General features: G+C 46.2%; 1 protein-coding gene across 1 annotated transcript in view; it reads right to left on the reverse strand.

Annotated features, from left to right (window-relative positions):
* Positions 1–14,121, reverse strand: part of ZC3H12B (zinc finger CCCH-type containing 12B) — a 165,177-nt gene extending 151,056 nt beyond the window's left edge. The window contains exon 1 of the mRNA XM_029607560.1: positions 13,856–14,121. Within this exon, the coding sequence (XP_029463420.1) occupies positions 13,856–14,020 (165 nt within the window). The 5' untranslated portion in view covers positions 14,021–14,121. The remainder of the gene's footprint in view (positions 1–13,855) is intronic.
* Positions 14,122–17,112: the final 2,991 nt, after the last annotated feature.

Raw genomic sequence — 17,112 nt, forward strand, 5'->3', positions numbered from 1 at the left:
CTGCTTTTCTGTGCACTTCCCCGGCACCGGCAGAAATTAACGCCTACCTTTGGGTAGGCGCTAATTTCTTAAAGCAAAATGTGCGGCTTGGCTGCGCATTTTACTTACTGTATCGCGCGGGAATGACTAATAGGGCCATCAACATGCATTTGCATGTTGCGGGCGCTATTAATCTCGGGGGGGGGGGGGGGGGGGTTGGACGCATGTTTTCGACGCAGTATTACCCCTTACTGAAAACGCGCGTCCAAATGCCGGTTAACAGTGCGCTCCACTGGAGCACACTGTACTGTATCGGCCTGTTAGATTGTAAGCCCTCTGGGGATAGGGAAATGCCTACAGTACCTGAATGTAATCTGCTTTGAAGAGCTGAAAAAAAGTGTGAAAAGCAGAATATAAATCTAATTAAATAATCTCAGTTTTGGCACTGGAGAAGATTTTGAGTGATGTAGCTAATAGTACATTGATGGCAAATCGCATGCCTACCAAACTGGTTAAGAGCCCAGAATAAGGTCTTTCTAAATTCCTCTTAATTATTGTTGATTCTAATTTGTCTCCTCAGCTGAAACAAGCCATAGTCTGCACTCTATCATTGGATCCAATGGACATACTATCCATTTGTTTGAGACAGGACAACTATCATCCTGTCTCAAACACCTCTCCCTTTATAGGGAAAGTTATGGAAAAGATAGTGGTGAAAGACAAAATCAGCATCTTTCATCCGTGTCAGTCTGGATTTCATGATGTCCAGAGTACAGAAACAGGATTAGTGACTTTTGTAAATGAAGTGGAGGCTGAAATCTTATGCTGGATTTAGGCATAGGCAATGTAGGAAATTGCTTCCGGTGCCAAATATTTATAGACAGCGGAGTGTCACCACCACTGCTGCATGCCTAAAGCCAAGCCTGCTGCCATGGCACCAGGAAATTCAGTGTGAGGCCTCCTGCAACTTTTGCACTGACCGGCCCTGCGCTGCCTCTCCCCTTGAATGGGTTTCCATTATAACAAGAAGCCATATGGCAGGAGATGAACTGGGACACTGCAAGGCAGGGCAGTGCAAGGGCTGCAAGAAACCTCCCCCCCCCGGTTGAATTTCCTGGCTCCACTTGCTGCTGCTGCTGCTGCAGGAGGGTGGGCACTGCAATATAGAGGTGAGGGGAGCTGCCACAAGAGGGAAGTATTTGATGGGGGGCAATCAGGGAAAAGAGGAGGAATCATTCCCTGCCCCTCTGGGAGGGTGGAGGGGTGCAGGGCAGACAACCCCTGACTATTGCCTGTAGGCACATGCAACTTAAATCTAGCCATGCTACGGTGATATTTATTGACATCAGCACAGCTGGCCTTTGATAATTTGGACCATCAGTTGCCATTCCATGTTTGTCTGAGCTTGGACTAGAAGGAACATTTTTAGCTTGGTTTGAGGCTTTTTTATTTTTATATTAACCCCACTTTTTAGGTTAACTGGTGCTCAAACTTGTCTGTACAGAAGTACCTGTGTACAACAAAATGGCAATGGCCACAGGGCCAGCCAGTGCCATTTTTACATACCAGCAAGTGGAGCAGGAACGTCTGGGATCACTCTATCCCCTCTAACATCAGACTGGAAACATGCATCTCAACCTTCAAAAAAAGACTAAAGACATGGATATTCATACAAGCATTCCCGGACTCAAACTGATATATCTCATCCTCGCCAATCCTTATCTCCAACTACACCATGATTAACCATCTCCATTATTGTTTACATGTTTGAATTAATAACCTGTCCTTTCTCTTCTTTCTCTGCCAAGTTCCAATCTCCCTGTTATATGTAACTGCATTTTCCGCACCACTGTTTTTAGTTTATGTTTATGATGCACCCCTGTTCTATGTGAACCAGCATGATGGGACTGCGTTCTCGAATGCCGGTATATAAAAACCCAAAATAAATAAAATAAAATAAAATCACTTCTGCCCCATTTAGGTTTGGGTGGGAAGCGGTGTCAATTTACAAATTTTTGAATACTGGAGTTGGGCTGCATCTTCTTTTTTTCTGCATCCACCTGCAGACGACAGTCGATTCCACCGTGCCAGCATCCCTATCCTGGCTCCGGGTGTGCCATCCCATGTAATTGCATTGTTTGCACAGGCAGTAGCACTGAGCCTGGCAATAATTTTGACAGGCTGCACAAAGGGTGAGGATGTATTTATACCACGGATACCAACCCTTCCTACTGACATGCCCGTTGAATTCAAACGTTTGCAATTTCCAGTATGTCTTGCCTTTGAGATGTCCATCAATAAAACTCAAGGACAGTCAATTAAGGTAGCAGGTATTAACCAAGAGACTCCTTGCTTTTCTCAAGAGTTGGAACTGGAAAAAAAATTTTGCATTTGTTAGCCTCTAACTCAAACAAAAAACATTGTATATCCTACTGCTTTATAATAAATCTGATGTAATACATATTTTACAAAGTATGGGCCAGATTCATTAAAACCTCTTGTTTTGAGTATATGGGAAAAACCCTTAGAGAATCAGGTACTATGTTTGATTTTGTTTGAATACTTTCTGATATGTCAGCTGTTAGATATTGGATTTCCCAAGCAATGTTTTTTTTCCCCAGAACATCTAGGTGACATTCAAATTTCTTAATAACCTGGAACTATATCTCCCTGCATGCAATAAGGTAAAACCTCGACTGGCTCAGATTGTTCTTTTTGACATGGAGCTATCTGTTCACCCTAACGTTCATCTGCTATAATGGCATTTTTGAGACGTCAGGTCTCAAAAGAGGAGTCTGAGGCATGAGCACTGGGATGTTTAATAGAGAAGTTTTGACAAGAAACAAAATTCTTTGCCATTCTGTCATTTTTGCCTTAATAAGGATCTATGAGTACATTATAAAATCCCTCTGGCTACTGCTGACTCTGCTAAGCACCACTCACTCTGTGAGTGTGATCTGAAGGTTAACCTCTTTCTAGCTCTTATTATACAGAACAGCAGTCAGGTCTAAGATTGCTAAGGACCCATCTGCAAGGAAAACGGAAGGTGTCCCACTATGCTCACTTCAATAGCTAGCAATCAAGACCCTTATCAAAGCGGCACTATTAATTAGGATCTTTATAGTGTAGTGCCCTTCTTCCAAACATGCCCGGATGCATGCTGGAAACAGTCTGGGAATATTCTGCATACGCAATGAGAATCTGGGAGCCCAGTTCTGGTGCCTGGACCCCACAGCACCTTCAAAGGACTAATGGAACATTATTGTATTATAACCCAATAAGAATTCGGTAAAGTGAGTCACAGGGAAATAAAGGGATGTGTCTCACACTGTCACTGGCAAAGCGAGGATTAGAAATGAGTCATAGAGAAGTAAAGGGGCCTGCTCAACCTCACACAGAGAAAGTGGAAGGGTTGGGATCAGAAATATAGTCACAGCCATACAGAAATCTCTGTGTCCCAGATGTTTTGCTGAGACACTCCTGTATATCTCCCACCAGACATATGATAAACCATAACAGGAGGCCCTCTTTTAAGTCTGCCTTCCTAGAATCAGAAGACTGGTGGGAGAGTAACAAGCATTCTTAGGACTGGACCACACTGCAGCTAGTCAGCATGGTCTCCCCCTTCAGATATAAATTCTACTAGAACGGCACTACACAACGGCACACAAAATACTGGGTACACAATACACACACCACATCTTGGTGGTAACAACACCCAGATCTATCAACCGGCAAAACAGTGACACTGCTTATAATTTCAAAAGAAGCTGAAATGAAGACTATCAAATAACTCATCTACTGCCAGAAACTGTTAGCAAATTAAAAACCCAAATGGCTGCATTGTTAACTGGCTATTCATAACGCACAAAGTACTACAGCTCCCTCTAATATCCAGCACCAATCTTTCATTTCCCACATCCACCTCCTCTGTGGATAAGTTCACAAAGGGACTTTCTTCCCCGATGAGTCTAGTTTTGGCTGCTTGGCATTCCGGTTTCACATAAAACAAGTCATGTCTGATTGCTGTGCACAAACACAACAGCTACCTGAAGTGGTCAGAGGCCTGGAAAATGTCATGGGTGAGTGCCTATTGGAGCTTCTTGAGAATTGGGGAGGGGTTGTAATAGTTTGTACCAAGAGGAAGTTTCTTCCTTTTAAAGTCTGGGAAGTTTTCAGCCGGTGACTGGAGCTTACTACAGCGCTTTCTCACTCTCTCTGTCTGTCTGCTCCCCCTCCTTTCTGCCACCCACCTAGTGAGAGTAAGGAAGGGAATCTGTGACTTAACACAGTCATGTTACAGAGGCAGTGAGCGTGACTCTGATTCAGTCCCTGGGAAAACATTTAAGTCCCTACCCCCTCCTAATATTAACATTAAACATATCCTTCCAGTAGTTTCTTTCAAACCCACCAGGATGTGTAGTGTTATTAGTGTGTGGAAGAATGGCTTGCAGCTCTCAGATCTAATGTCACCCTTGTGCATTAAGACGAATCGGGAAAGATTCCAAGCTGGAGCACTGGCAGATGCAGCTTAGGGCAAATACAAGACATGAAACTGAATTCTGCAAGGTGAGAATTACATCTGGGATAAAGGTGGCATAGCTTAACAACTCCTCTTGCTGTTCATCTGATACAAGGAGAGAATCACATGGAGGATAATAGAGTTATTTTACATTTTGATTGATTGTGCTATTCAGATGCCTTCATAACCTAAAACACCTTAACTGATCTCTAACTTTATCTCATCTTCCTGACAACTACAGATGCTCTATTCCTGCCCCTTGCTGTCTTGAATTCCTATATCATCACTATTTGTCCCCACCACCTCCATTATGAGACTATTCCATGCACCCACCACTGTTTCTGTGACGAAAAGTTGCTTACCTGTAACTGATGTTCTCTATGGACAGAGGGATTAACAGTCCCTCATGTGGGTGATTTCATCACATTGCACCATGTACAGAGAATGTCCGCTCATCGGCTAGACGCCTAAAGGATTTTGCACAGGCACTACACTGGGCAGCCCTCAGCAAAGCCCCCTCAGTTTATGTCAAAGCTAACAGCATGCAGAGTAAAGAAGAGATTAAACTCTACGGAAGGTAAAAGGGCATGTGGGACTGTTAATCCTACTATCCATGGAGAACACTAATTACAAGTAAGCAACTTTGCTTTCTCAGAGGACAAGCAAACTATACAGTCCCATGTGTGGGCTTATCATAATGCCCCCTTCCATCTAGCCCCTGCAAAATAACCCACTATTTGGGCGACTGCAGGAGGCGTTTTATTTACCTACGTTTTAAATATATTTTCGAAAACTGACTGACTAAACTTACTGTCCTGATATAAGTCCACCTCTAGGCAGCAGAGGTGAGCAGTAGTGTCCACTGAATTCCACATGGCTGCCTTACACATTCTTCCAAGAGAGATCAACACAATATATGCTGTGGAAGTAGCCATTGCCCTGACCTGATGAGCATGTGCAAGGCCCTGCAATGAGAGGATATACTATCCAAGATCCAGATAGCCACGATTTGTTTGTTCACAGGCCTTCCTGCTCTATTTAGGTCTGAAAACAGAGTTGTATGACTGTTCTGACTTCTTTAGTCTTATCCAAACAGAATAAAGCTCTTCTACAATTTAGTGTATATAACACCGCCTAGTCTGGCAGAGTATATAAATTTAGGAAGGAAAGTGGGCAGGATAAATTTCTTGATTTAAATGTAAATTTGAGATTACCTTTGGCAAAACTTTTGGATGTGTACACAAGATTACCCTATCGAGGTGACCATAATGAGGAAAGTCACCCTTGTAGTCAAATACTCTATCTTTGGTTTGAATGGCAGTTCCATTAGACACAAGAGGAATACCCTGAGGTTCCACGAAATGGCAGGCGACCTTAATTGTGGCGGTAAATGTAACAAACCTTTTATGAGACAGGAGGCTAAAAAATGACTGGAAACTAGTTTCCCTGCCATCTGGTTATGGTACGCTGCTAGAGCACTGAAATGAATTTGTACCAAGTTCATTTTTTGCTCAAAATTTGATAAGTAAATAGTCTAGCAAACACTGGACTGTACAAAACAAAAGCAAGTAACTCCTTTTCTGTATAGCAAATTATGAATCTCTTCCACTTAGAAGCATAGGAACCCTTAGAAGGTTGTTTTCTTGCTGCTAGGAGCACCCTGGACACCAAGCAAGAGCATCTGTACGTCATGACTATGGAGCTCTGAACATCCAGGTTGTCAGAACTAGTGCTGAAACGTTGGTGGAAAAGTGCCCTTGTGCTGAATGACTAGTGACAATGATGGCTTGAACCTATTTAGTTCTACTGTGGACAGCTGAAGGAGTAGCGGAAACCACACCTGCCTAGGCCACACTTGGTCTATGAGCACCATGGTTCTACAGTCCTGCTTCGGGTTTGCTAGAGTCTGGGATATGTGCAGTATTGGCAGGTAAGCTTCTAGAAGACCCTGTCTGCAGTGTAAGGAGAAGGCATCCCATGCTATATAGTGCATCCAATCTCTTCTTGAGCTGAGTTCATTTACATAGAATCTGGCTACTTAATCGTCTGTTTGAATGAGTACTGTTCTATTTGACAGGACATGCTACGATGCTATGCGTGCCAACTATATTATTCCGCGTTCCAGCAGATTGATGTTAAAAAGGTGCGGTAAGAATCACTTGGTGTAGTGGCATTTGCAATGGATGTACTACTACGGAATTGTCCCCAACCAGCCACACTGCCAAGGACTTCCTGTATTCTCTGGCCATTCTTAGGCTGTGACCGACACTTTAGGATTACTAGCTCTGCTGAGAACTTCTGAAGCTCTGAGGCTGCCTCTTATGCAATCTGGCACTATGGAATATATGAACCACTGAGGCCATATGGCCCAGCATTCCAAGAGAGACTATCACTGCTATGGATGAACTGATCATAGACTGCGAACAGAGCCAGTGGAAGCACTAGGCAAACTAGGGGGCAGCCCAGCAGCCACCTACTGTTTCCACCATACCTGCTCTGAATTATGAAAAAAACATCATCCTGACATCCGACACTGGTGGCAGCTGCAGGACCTAGGTGACTGGACCTCCTTCTTCCAGCCCTCGGGAACCGGAAAAGGAAATGTGTTGTGGGCCCACGCAGGCAGGAAGAAGGATGCCCAACTGTTGCCCCTGGAAAGAGCTGGCCTGGAAGAAAAGACTGAGAGGGTTACATATTGCAGCATTGGCAAAGCTGCGCGGCAGATGAGAAGCAGCAGCAAATGGCCTGTGGGGTCAAGGACAGGAGCCGTGTCTACTTAAAAAGGAAGAGAGTGGAGGTCTCCTGATGCTATAGAAGTCGAAGAAAGCTGCTGCTGCTGCCTACACCTAGGAGGGAGAGAAAAAAAAAAGTGTGTGCGCGCATGTGTATGGGGAGCGAGCCTAGGGCACCTAAATCCCTTGCACTAGCCCTGACTGCGAACAATCACTAGAGTATTGTTCACCTGATCGGGGGGGGGGGGAAGAGAGACCTCGGCCTTTTTCAAGAGGAGTACTGCCCCTTTAAATTCTAGTTGGTAATATGGAGATAGGTTGGGATTTTCTGTAATTCGTGATGAATCCCAGATTTTCTAAGAAATTAATCAGTAATCAGAAAGCCTTCCTTATGGAGGCCTTGGAGATGAGACAGTCCTCTAGGTATGGAGAAATGTATTCTCTGTGCCTTCTGAAGCATGTACCTACCACCGTTAAGTAATTTGTGAAGACCGTATGTGCTGCTGATAGAACTAAAAGGAGGATCTTGAATTTCAGGTGACAGTTCTCCGCTAAGAAACCCAGACATTTTCTTTCATCTGGATGAAGTAGAGAGCATAGCCCTTCCATAGTCTCCCTTCTCCAGGAAGAATTAAATCCTGGAAAAACTGATCATTTTGAATGTTTCCCATTAGTTGACTTTGTTCAGGACTCTGTTGTCTCGAATGGGGACCCAGGATTCCAGACTTCTTCAAGATTAGGCAATACCTGCTGTAGAACCCTGTCTCCATTTTCCCCCAGGTGGCCCCCAATTCTAGGTCCTTGCACAGAATAGAGCAAAGTTTTCTGCTATCAAGACCTAGTGGTCATGTTGGAGCCACTTCTTTGGAGGTCTGCTTGAATCTTAGTCTGTACCTCTGCTTCTTTTTGAGAAGGACCCATGGGCCTACAAATGGGTGAAAAATGTTAAATCTGCCATCCACTGGGATTTCCACTATCTCCATAAGGAGTCAAAAAGAAATGTTTAGCTGTGTGTTCAAGTCTGGTCCTTTTGGCTTGCGATGACATGGCATTGCTTTTAGTTGCCGAGTTGCTCTCTTTCAAAAAGGCACTATATAGCACTTACCCTGGTAATAAAAGATTTGTCTCTTTTGGAAAGGTTGCTGAAACTGCTTAACATAAAAAGTGCCATGCTGGGTCAGACCAAGTCCCATCGAGCCCAGCATCCTGTCTCCGACAGTGGCAAGCCTGAGTCACAAGTCCTCAGCAAATCCCAAGAAGTTGATCTGTAGCTGACTCCCAGGGATAGCAATAAACTTTCTCTAGTTTACCTGGCTAATAATGTTTTATAGATTTTTCCTGCAGAATGTGTCCAAACTGCTTTTCAACCCTACTATGCTAGTCGCCTTGACTACTGGCCGTTAGTTTCCTGCACTGTCCCCTTGTTTTTAGTATTATTTGAGAGTAAATAACCATCCCCTATTCATCTGTTCCACTCCACTATGGAAAAAAAAATAAGAGAAACCCTAAGTAAACTTGTGAGAAGTGAGGAGCTGCTGCTCTCCACAGATGATAAAATGATTGAGGATGCTTCACTGAAGGCTGCTGGGTGCAGGGCCTACTGGACATGTGCAAAGCCTTCTGGTCAATGAAGGCCCAATGATGTCACTCTCCGTGCCACAGCATCACCCACACGTGGGACTCTTCGTCCTGCGTGCCCATAAAGAAATCTTCATAGTATTTTCTTTCATGACCTTTTGTTTTAAAACTTCCATAGCAGTGAGAAACGTTTGCCACTCCTGCATCACTTCTACCTTTTAAGCATGTGAAATCTCTCTTATAATCCCCTGACTCTTCCGTATGGTTTACATCCTCAAGCCACGGCTGTGTGCTGCCATGGAGGAGACCTGAGCTTGATTTCTGAGCACAGCTTTTACTCCACTGACTAGTTGGGTCAATGATCACAGCCCCTAGAGTGGTAGTCACAGTCATTGCACAACAGTGAAATCTAGTGGCCAGACTCAGGGTGCACAAGAACAGAGTTCCAGAAGGGTCACGGTCTAACTCCTGGCCAAGGATTGTCACAGTAATGGCTGATCTAGATGGGGAAGGGAGGGGAGAAATCCTGGGTAGATACATGAAGCTTCATTGCATCGGAGCCCAGTATAGTTCAGAATGAGCTGGAAGTTCAAAGAAAACAGGAGGAAACTGACGAATTAAAAATAGTCTCACCTCATAGAGCTTGTGATGTGCGCTGTACTGCCTTGGACTGTCAACGTGGCCTGCACAAGTGATTGTTACACCTCACACTGCTGTGCTCACTTGGAACTGAAGGCATCTGAAAAATGTACCCTCCAAGGAGAATTCTCATCCAAATATGGATCAGCTGGGAACTGGGAATTCCCAAACTACAACAGTGGCTAATCACCATTAATTTTTGGGAAAGAGGAGAAAAAGCTGCTGGGAGGACAAGAGGCTTCATATGCTGCACATACAGTATTAGGATACTGCTGATTTCCCTTACCCCCACCCAAAAGACTCTCCTCAGCTCTTTGTGCTATATTCATAAATGAGATCTTCTGTATTCATACTAAGATTATTCAGTTGGTACACATTTTCTGAGGATGCATAACTCCAATGTCTCCAAAGTAGACCTTTGGGAAACAGACAGTAGCTCTCCAAGTTCTAACCAGTTTTCTTATTAAGAAATTCTGATATTCTGAGCTTACATAGATTCTACAAGCTGTCGTTTTTCAGATGCTGAAATTTTTTACAGAATGTATTGTCCTGAGCTTCATTATTCATCTCCAAAGTAAAACCGAATTCTGTGTAGCAGCCATCTGTCTATAAAATCAGTTCAAGCTTTCACTGGCAGAATTTCTCTTTGGGTACCGCTACATCATAGCACAGAAATACAGAAATGAGAAATCTGGTAAAAGCTGTGGCATGTTTCCTAGGCCCTTGGAGGAGTGATATATTAACACATCAATACACATTTATAAATGTTGGATTCTCTGATGTATTGAATGTATTCTTCCTATGTACAAAGGCAACAGGTAAAAATGCTCACAAAAGCAGAAACCCTAGAATATTACCCTGAAAATATCAAATGTTTGAAAAATTGATTAAAACAACTTCAGAAGGTTATATTGAACATAATCTTTAACTACAGAAAGCTGGAATTTGAAGCCACCATAGTTTAGTGCTGTCCTAACTATACAACTTCAAACAAAGCATCTTATACATCCAAGGCAAATTCAATCCCCCAGCACTCAGGGACTAGTATCTGCCATCTCTATGACACCTTAACAACAAAGCAGACTGTGGGCTTACCCTGTCTCAGCTGTCTGCCTGCCCCTCTGCCATTAGTCAAGTATTAACACGTGAAAATTCAAGGCCTTCTCAGGCACAGACTAAGGACTCTTCCACAGCACAGATGGAGAAAAAGAGCTCATGACAGGATGCACTGTGCTGCTCTCCTCCATGGTGCTGGCAGCGGCAAGAGCCAAAAAGGATCGTGATGGAGCTTCTACCTAATGAGCCACTGCCAAGGCTGTCACCACAAGGAGATGTGTGCTGCAGCAGGAGAGTATGACTCACTCCCATCCCTTCACCCTCTCTGCAGCAGCTTTACCCTTTCAGTGCCATGCCAGCAGGTTCAGTGCAGATTTCAGTTTGCAGGGGTATAGGGAAAGGTCAGCTATACTATTTCTTCATGTTTTTACCAAAACAAACAGATAAATAACCAATTTCTCATCACAGAATTAGTCAAGAAACATTATTACTTCATGGCTATTAAGAAAAACTTCCTGTTGATTAACAAATTAAGGAAAAATGACAGTGCTATCCAAATGCAGCTCCATAACTTAAAATTAACTTTGGGAAGAGTCTTGAAATACCCGACGCATACTGCTCCCCCCAAATTCACAAAACTCAGGCTGGGCTGCATGCTTACTTTGTAGCAGTTCTTTGTGAACCTTGCACAGGCTGTAGTAAGGGTCCATATGTCATCACTTCACCTATCCTACCTGAAGAGCTGATGAAGCAGGAGGCTGAAGATGCTCACTGCTGCAGCCTCAGAGCATATCCATCAGCTTTCCTCACCTTTTCCCTGACACTGCCAAGGCCTAACATTTCCGCTGCCACTATAGCAGCAGACAGTCTCCTATGATCCTCTGACAGAGGCCTCCAGCTTTTCACATTCTGCAAGATGACTTGCAACCTCCCCATCTAATGAAAGAAGACCAAACAATACACTTTGGGCTGGTATGGTCCTGAGTCCATCAATGTGTGGCTGAAACTCTTATGCTTCCCAGCTCTTAAAAGGAAGCACAACAAAAATGAGATAAAAATAAAAAAGAACAAGTCAGGGGGGGAAGGGAGAGGGAAGGGGTGGGATATAGGTTGTGGAGATGGGTGAAGAGAGTGTGCGTGATGGAATCCAGTTTGTGGGACAAGAGAATGTGTATGGGGTGGGATCTAGTTTCGGGAGGGGGAGAATGTGTGTGGTGGGATACAGCTTATGTGGGGCAGGGAGAGTGTGGTGGGATCCAGCTTGTTTGGGGGAGGGGAGGAAGAATGTGTATGGTAGGGTCCAACTTAAGGAGGAGAAAGAAGTAGGGTACAACGTGCCAGGGGAGTAAGAATGATGCAGGTTGGGAGGGAGGGAGAGGAGAGAGAGTAGTGGGGACTGGCTTGAGTGGGAGGGATCATGCATAGGGGGAAGAGAGAGAGAGTATGGTGGGATCTTGTTTGGGGATAAGGGATCGAGAAGTGGTGGGTTCAGTTTGATGGGGGAAGTGTATAGTGCCTTTTTTGGAAAGGGGAAACAATGAGCATGGTAAGGTTTGGCCTGAAGGATAGGAGAGAGAATGAGAGCAAGACAGTGACGTGTGAATGTAAGTGTGCATTTTGGGTCCTAAATAAAAATGTGCACAGAAGCCAAAATGATCATTCCTCCGCCATTAGCAACCTGGCATTTCAGCAAGGGGGTGCATAGTGACAGTGGTGCCAATAAGAAAATTGACTTGTGGCTGCCCACACAGTGGCAGCAATATGACTGCATGGACGCAGCAGCAGCAGCAGCAAGTGGAGGAGACAGACCATTAGGGGATATCACGGGAGGTAGAGAGGCTGGTGTGGTGGAGCAGGGAGGGGAGGTTTTGAGAGAAGAAAAGAGGCTGGGGCAAGTCAAGGAGTCACTGCCTTTGTACTGAACAGTGAAATAACATTTTTAACAGACATTTGATCTAATAATTATTTTAATTTGACCAAAATCTTTCTAACAAAAATATGAATGCATTTATGATGAAGTCTGACAAGAACTCTTACTGCTGCTACATTGCGCAAAAAGCTTATAGCAATTCATTTTTTTTAACATGAGATTTAATCCTCTTGCTTTGGCAATGGTTGAAGTTAATTGTTTCCCAAATGGCATTGAAGACAGGGCATTAAATTCCCCACCATCATACCTAATCTCTAACAAAAGCCTCAGAATGAAATGTCCTAAGCTCATAATTTAGAACCTGCACTTGGATTTTCACCAACAGGTTTAGAAACTTTTATCAGCTCAAGCAACACCAATCATGAGTTTAGCCAGAAGTCCATCTGATGTGACGGACCTATGAATAGAAACAGATGCCGGTGAATGGATTTCTGCTATACTGCCTCGTAAGTCTGATAATTTTGTAGCTATCTGTTCATGACAACTACAAGCCATGGATAGTTACCACTGGCCACCAGATTTGTGCCTCTCCGAGTTTTGTGCTTGACCATGCAGCAGAATATTCCCAATCCTGTAGTGCTATTAGCATAAAAATAAATAATAAGACCAGGGATTCACTAGTGAACTGTGATGCTGTTACCTCTTCAGGAGCCACCCCCCTCACAAGCAGGAGCAAGGTCATTCCTTTTCTATCTCTACCCCAGCTGGATGCTGGCAGGCTACGGGACAAAGGCTGGTATAACTACAGTAATCTTGCACATCACAGGACATTTAAACACCACTTCATGCACAAACTTGCCACATAACTTCAGAGCACAATTGCAGCGTGCCTGTGTACACCTGAACTCAGAGACAAGGACCAGGAAGAAGTACAACTTGTGCTCATCAATCATACTTCAACTAAAGCGGTCCCTTCCCTTTCCCAAAGAACAGTGCTACACACAGACAAGACTTCAGCCTTGCATCTCTACCCCAAGAAACGGGAACAACTGCTGAAGCCAGGAAACCATGGTCCCAAGTCTGATGGCGGGAGCGGGGGGGGGGGGGGGGAGGAGAGAGAGAAAGAGTGAGGGACAGGGAGCAATAGAAAGAAGGGAAGGACTGAATGAGAGGGAATGACAGAGGGAGGAAAGGGGAAAGGGACAAGGTGTGACAGAGGATGCAAGGAGTGAAAGAGAGGGAAAGGGAATCACAGAGGGGGGGGAGGGAAGAAGTGACAGTCAGCGTGAGGGACACGGAGTAATAAAGTGTGATGGAAAGGGAATGACAGAAAGGGGGAAGGAGCAATGGAGAGGTAGAGGGACAGGGAGTGACAGAGAGGAGGAGGAACAAGAGCAATGGGGGAAGGGAGGACAGAAGGAAGCACTGAGGAGAATCGTGAGAACGCGGATGAGAGACGGGGGCGGGCTCCGTACTCACCTTGGCCTTGCCGCGGTCCTTTTCATCACCCTGCTCGATGGAGACCCGGAGGCCGGGGCCGGGGCGGTGCAGGCGGAGCCGCACCCGGAAGAGGCGCTGGATGTGTGGCAGGGAGCGCTGCAGCCCGGGGCCTGCACTCAGCGGCACCGCCAGCTCCAGCACCATTTATCCACCCGCGGCCAGGCCAGCGCCGGCTGCCGCCGCTTCAACGCCGGCCCGGGGCCGAGGGCCGCTCAGTCCCCGCCGCCCGCATCCCGCACCGCCCACACACTGCCCGCCCTCCCGTCTCCTAGCAACGGCCGCTGCCGGCCCGCGCGCGCCCCCGCCAGGAAGAGCGGCCACTCTGCACGAGGCGCTGAGCGCCATCTAGTGGCAAAACCACCATCCTGCACCCGCCTCCAAACAGAGAGAAAGCACCACCTATCGCCCCAGCTAACACTGACAGAGAGAAAGAGAGAGAGAGCGCCTCTTACCGGCTCAGGAGCTACACTGCATCTGGCTCCGAACACAGGACAGAGCACTACCTACCGCTCCAGCGGTCGCGCTGTACCCGTCTCCTAACATAAAGGGAGAGCGCCATCTACCGGCAAAGGGGCCAAACTGCAGCAGCCTCCTTACACATAAAAGCACCACTTAACCACCTCCTAACACATAGAAAGAGAGCGCCACCTACCAGTCCAGCAGTCAAACTGCACTCAACTCCTAACATAGGTGCTGATGCAAAAAAAGAACTCTGAAGGTGGGCGTGCGCCCCCAGGCACCTCTCATGCAATATTTAAATTAGGGGTCGCGTTGTCAAGGATGTGTTAGGGTCGATGCGCGCCCCTAGCACTTCCTTGACAGCGATTTCGGGCCAGTGGTCAGCTGTCAGCGGCCTTCCGCCGGTTAAGAAAACAGACGCTGAATTTATCGACGTCTGTTTACCTAATCGGTGCACAGCCACGGGTTCTGGAAATGGATGCTTGTTAACTGAGAGTTCGTTTCCCAAACCTGACCCTCGGAACTTTTTAAAAAACTTTTTTTCTTTTTAATCTGTAGTTCCTCCTACTTAATATCATACAACTTTTGAGAGTGCTCAGCACAAAACTGTGCATATTTGATGCACATTAATCTTTTTGCTTTTGGGGTGAGTAACTAATAGCCATCAACATGCATTTGCATGTGATGGGCACGCGTTGGATGGATGTTGTGGAGACACTAATCCCATATTGCATAAGAGGATTAGGTTGCACCTACACAACCCGCATCCAGCTATGGGTTAAACAGTGTGCTTGGCTGAGCGAACTGTATTGCATTGGCCCCACAGAGAGGTGCTACCTAGTAGCACAGCAAACACACTGCACCCGCGGAAAGTTCGCCGGAGAGCGGGCGAGCGCACAGGCCACTCTCCTGTGCACGCGATTCAGCATTTAAATGAGGGCCCACGGTAAAAAGAGGCGGCTATCAGCGGGTTTGACAGCTGACGCTCAATTTTGCCGGTGTCAGTTCTCAAACCCGCTGACAGCCACGGGTTCGGAAACCGGACGCCAGCAAAATTGAATGTCCGGTTTTCAACCCGCGAGCTGCGGGCTGATTTAAAAAAATTTTTTTTAATTTTTCATTAATTTTTACTTTGGGACCTCTGACTTAATATCGCCAAGATATTAAGTCGGAGGGTGTACAGAAAAGCAGTTTTTACTGCTTTTCTGTACACTTTCCCGGTGCCAGCAGAAATTAACGCCTACCTTTGGGCAGGCGTTAATTTCTGAAAGTAAAATGTGCAGCTTGGCTGCACATTTTACTTAGTGAATCGTGCGGGAATAACTAATAGGGCTATCAACATACATTTGCATGTTGCGGGCGCTATTAGTTTCGGGGGGGTTGGACGCGCGTTTTTGAATAAGGGGTAAAGCTAGCGCGTTGAAAAAGTGCGTCCAAACGCGGGTTAACAGTGCGCTCCACTGTATCGGCCTGATAGAGAGAGCGCCATCTTCTGAACCAGTAGCCATACTGCACCCACCTCCTAAAACAGAGAGAGAAAGTGCCATTAACCACCCGCTTCCTAAAACAGAGAGAGAGGGAGTGCACCCACCTCCTAACACCGAGAGAGAGAAAGCACCACACCCCAGCAGTCGCACTGCACTCACCTCTTAACACAGAGAAAGAGAAAAAGAACACGCCACCTATCGTCCCAGCGGTCACACTGCATCCGCCTCCTAACCAATAGAGAGAGAGCACCACCTATCACCCAGCGATCACACTGAACCCACCTCCTAACAGAGAGAGAGAGACCTTACCCCACTGACCACACTGCACCCACCTCCTGACACAGAGAGAGATAAAGTGCCATCTACCATCCCTGCCACCACACCACACCTGCCTTCTAATATATAGAGAGAGAGCACGTTACCTACCGGCTCTCTAACACTTAGAGAGAGAGCGCCATCTACTGAACCAGTGGTCACACTGCACTCACCTCCTAGGACATAAGAGAGAGAGCATCACTTATCGTCCCAACAGTCACACTGCATCCATCTTCTAACACAGAGAGAGCACCCCACCTACTGGCCCATCGTCTAACAGAAAGAAAAAGCGCCACCTAACAACCCATCAGCCACACTGCACCCACCTCCTAACACAGAGAGAGAGAGAGAGAGAGCCACCTACCACCCCAGCAGTCACACAATACCCACCTCCTTTCATAGAGAGAGCATACACCACCTACTGCCCTGGCCGCGGGCGGATAATTGGTACTGGAGCTGGCGGTGCCGCTGAGTGCAGGCCCCGGGCTGCAGCGCTCCCTGCCACACATCCAGCACCTCTTCCGGGTGCGGCTCCGCCTGCACCGGCCCGACCTCTGGGTCTCCATCGAGCAGGGTGATGAAAAGGACCAGCCACACTGCACCTCCCTCCTAATATATATATAGAGAGAGAGAGCACGTCACCTATCTGCTCAGTGGACACACTGCACCCATCTTCTATAATCTAGAGAGAGAGAGAGAGCTCCACCTACTGGCTCAGTGGCCACTGTTATAATCTGTTATAATTAGTGAGGTTTGGGTGGACCCTTGGACACTATGGCAGTTGACCATGCCCATGGGGGGAAGTCACGTGAGGAGCCACAGGTCAGGCTCAGCTTAGGACACACAAACACAGAGATTGATCTTTTATTAGACAATGTGATGAAGCCACCAGAGGTGGCAGTAGTGAGCAGCAGAAGTAGCTCAGCTGGGCTAGTATCCCTCAGGCGCTGGAACAGCGACTCCTCCGGTAGCAGT

This window comes from Rhinatrema bivittatum, chromosome 6 (genome assembly GCF_901001135.1).
Source record: "Rhinatrema bivittatum chromosome 6, aRhiBiv1.1, whole genome shotgun sequence".
Classification (NCBI taxonomy): domain Eukaryota; kingdom Metazoa; phylum Chordata; class Amphibia; order Gymnophiona; family Rhinatrematidae; genus Rhinatrema; species Rhinatrema bivittatum.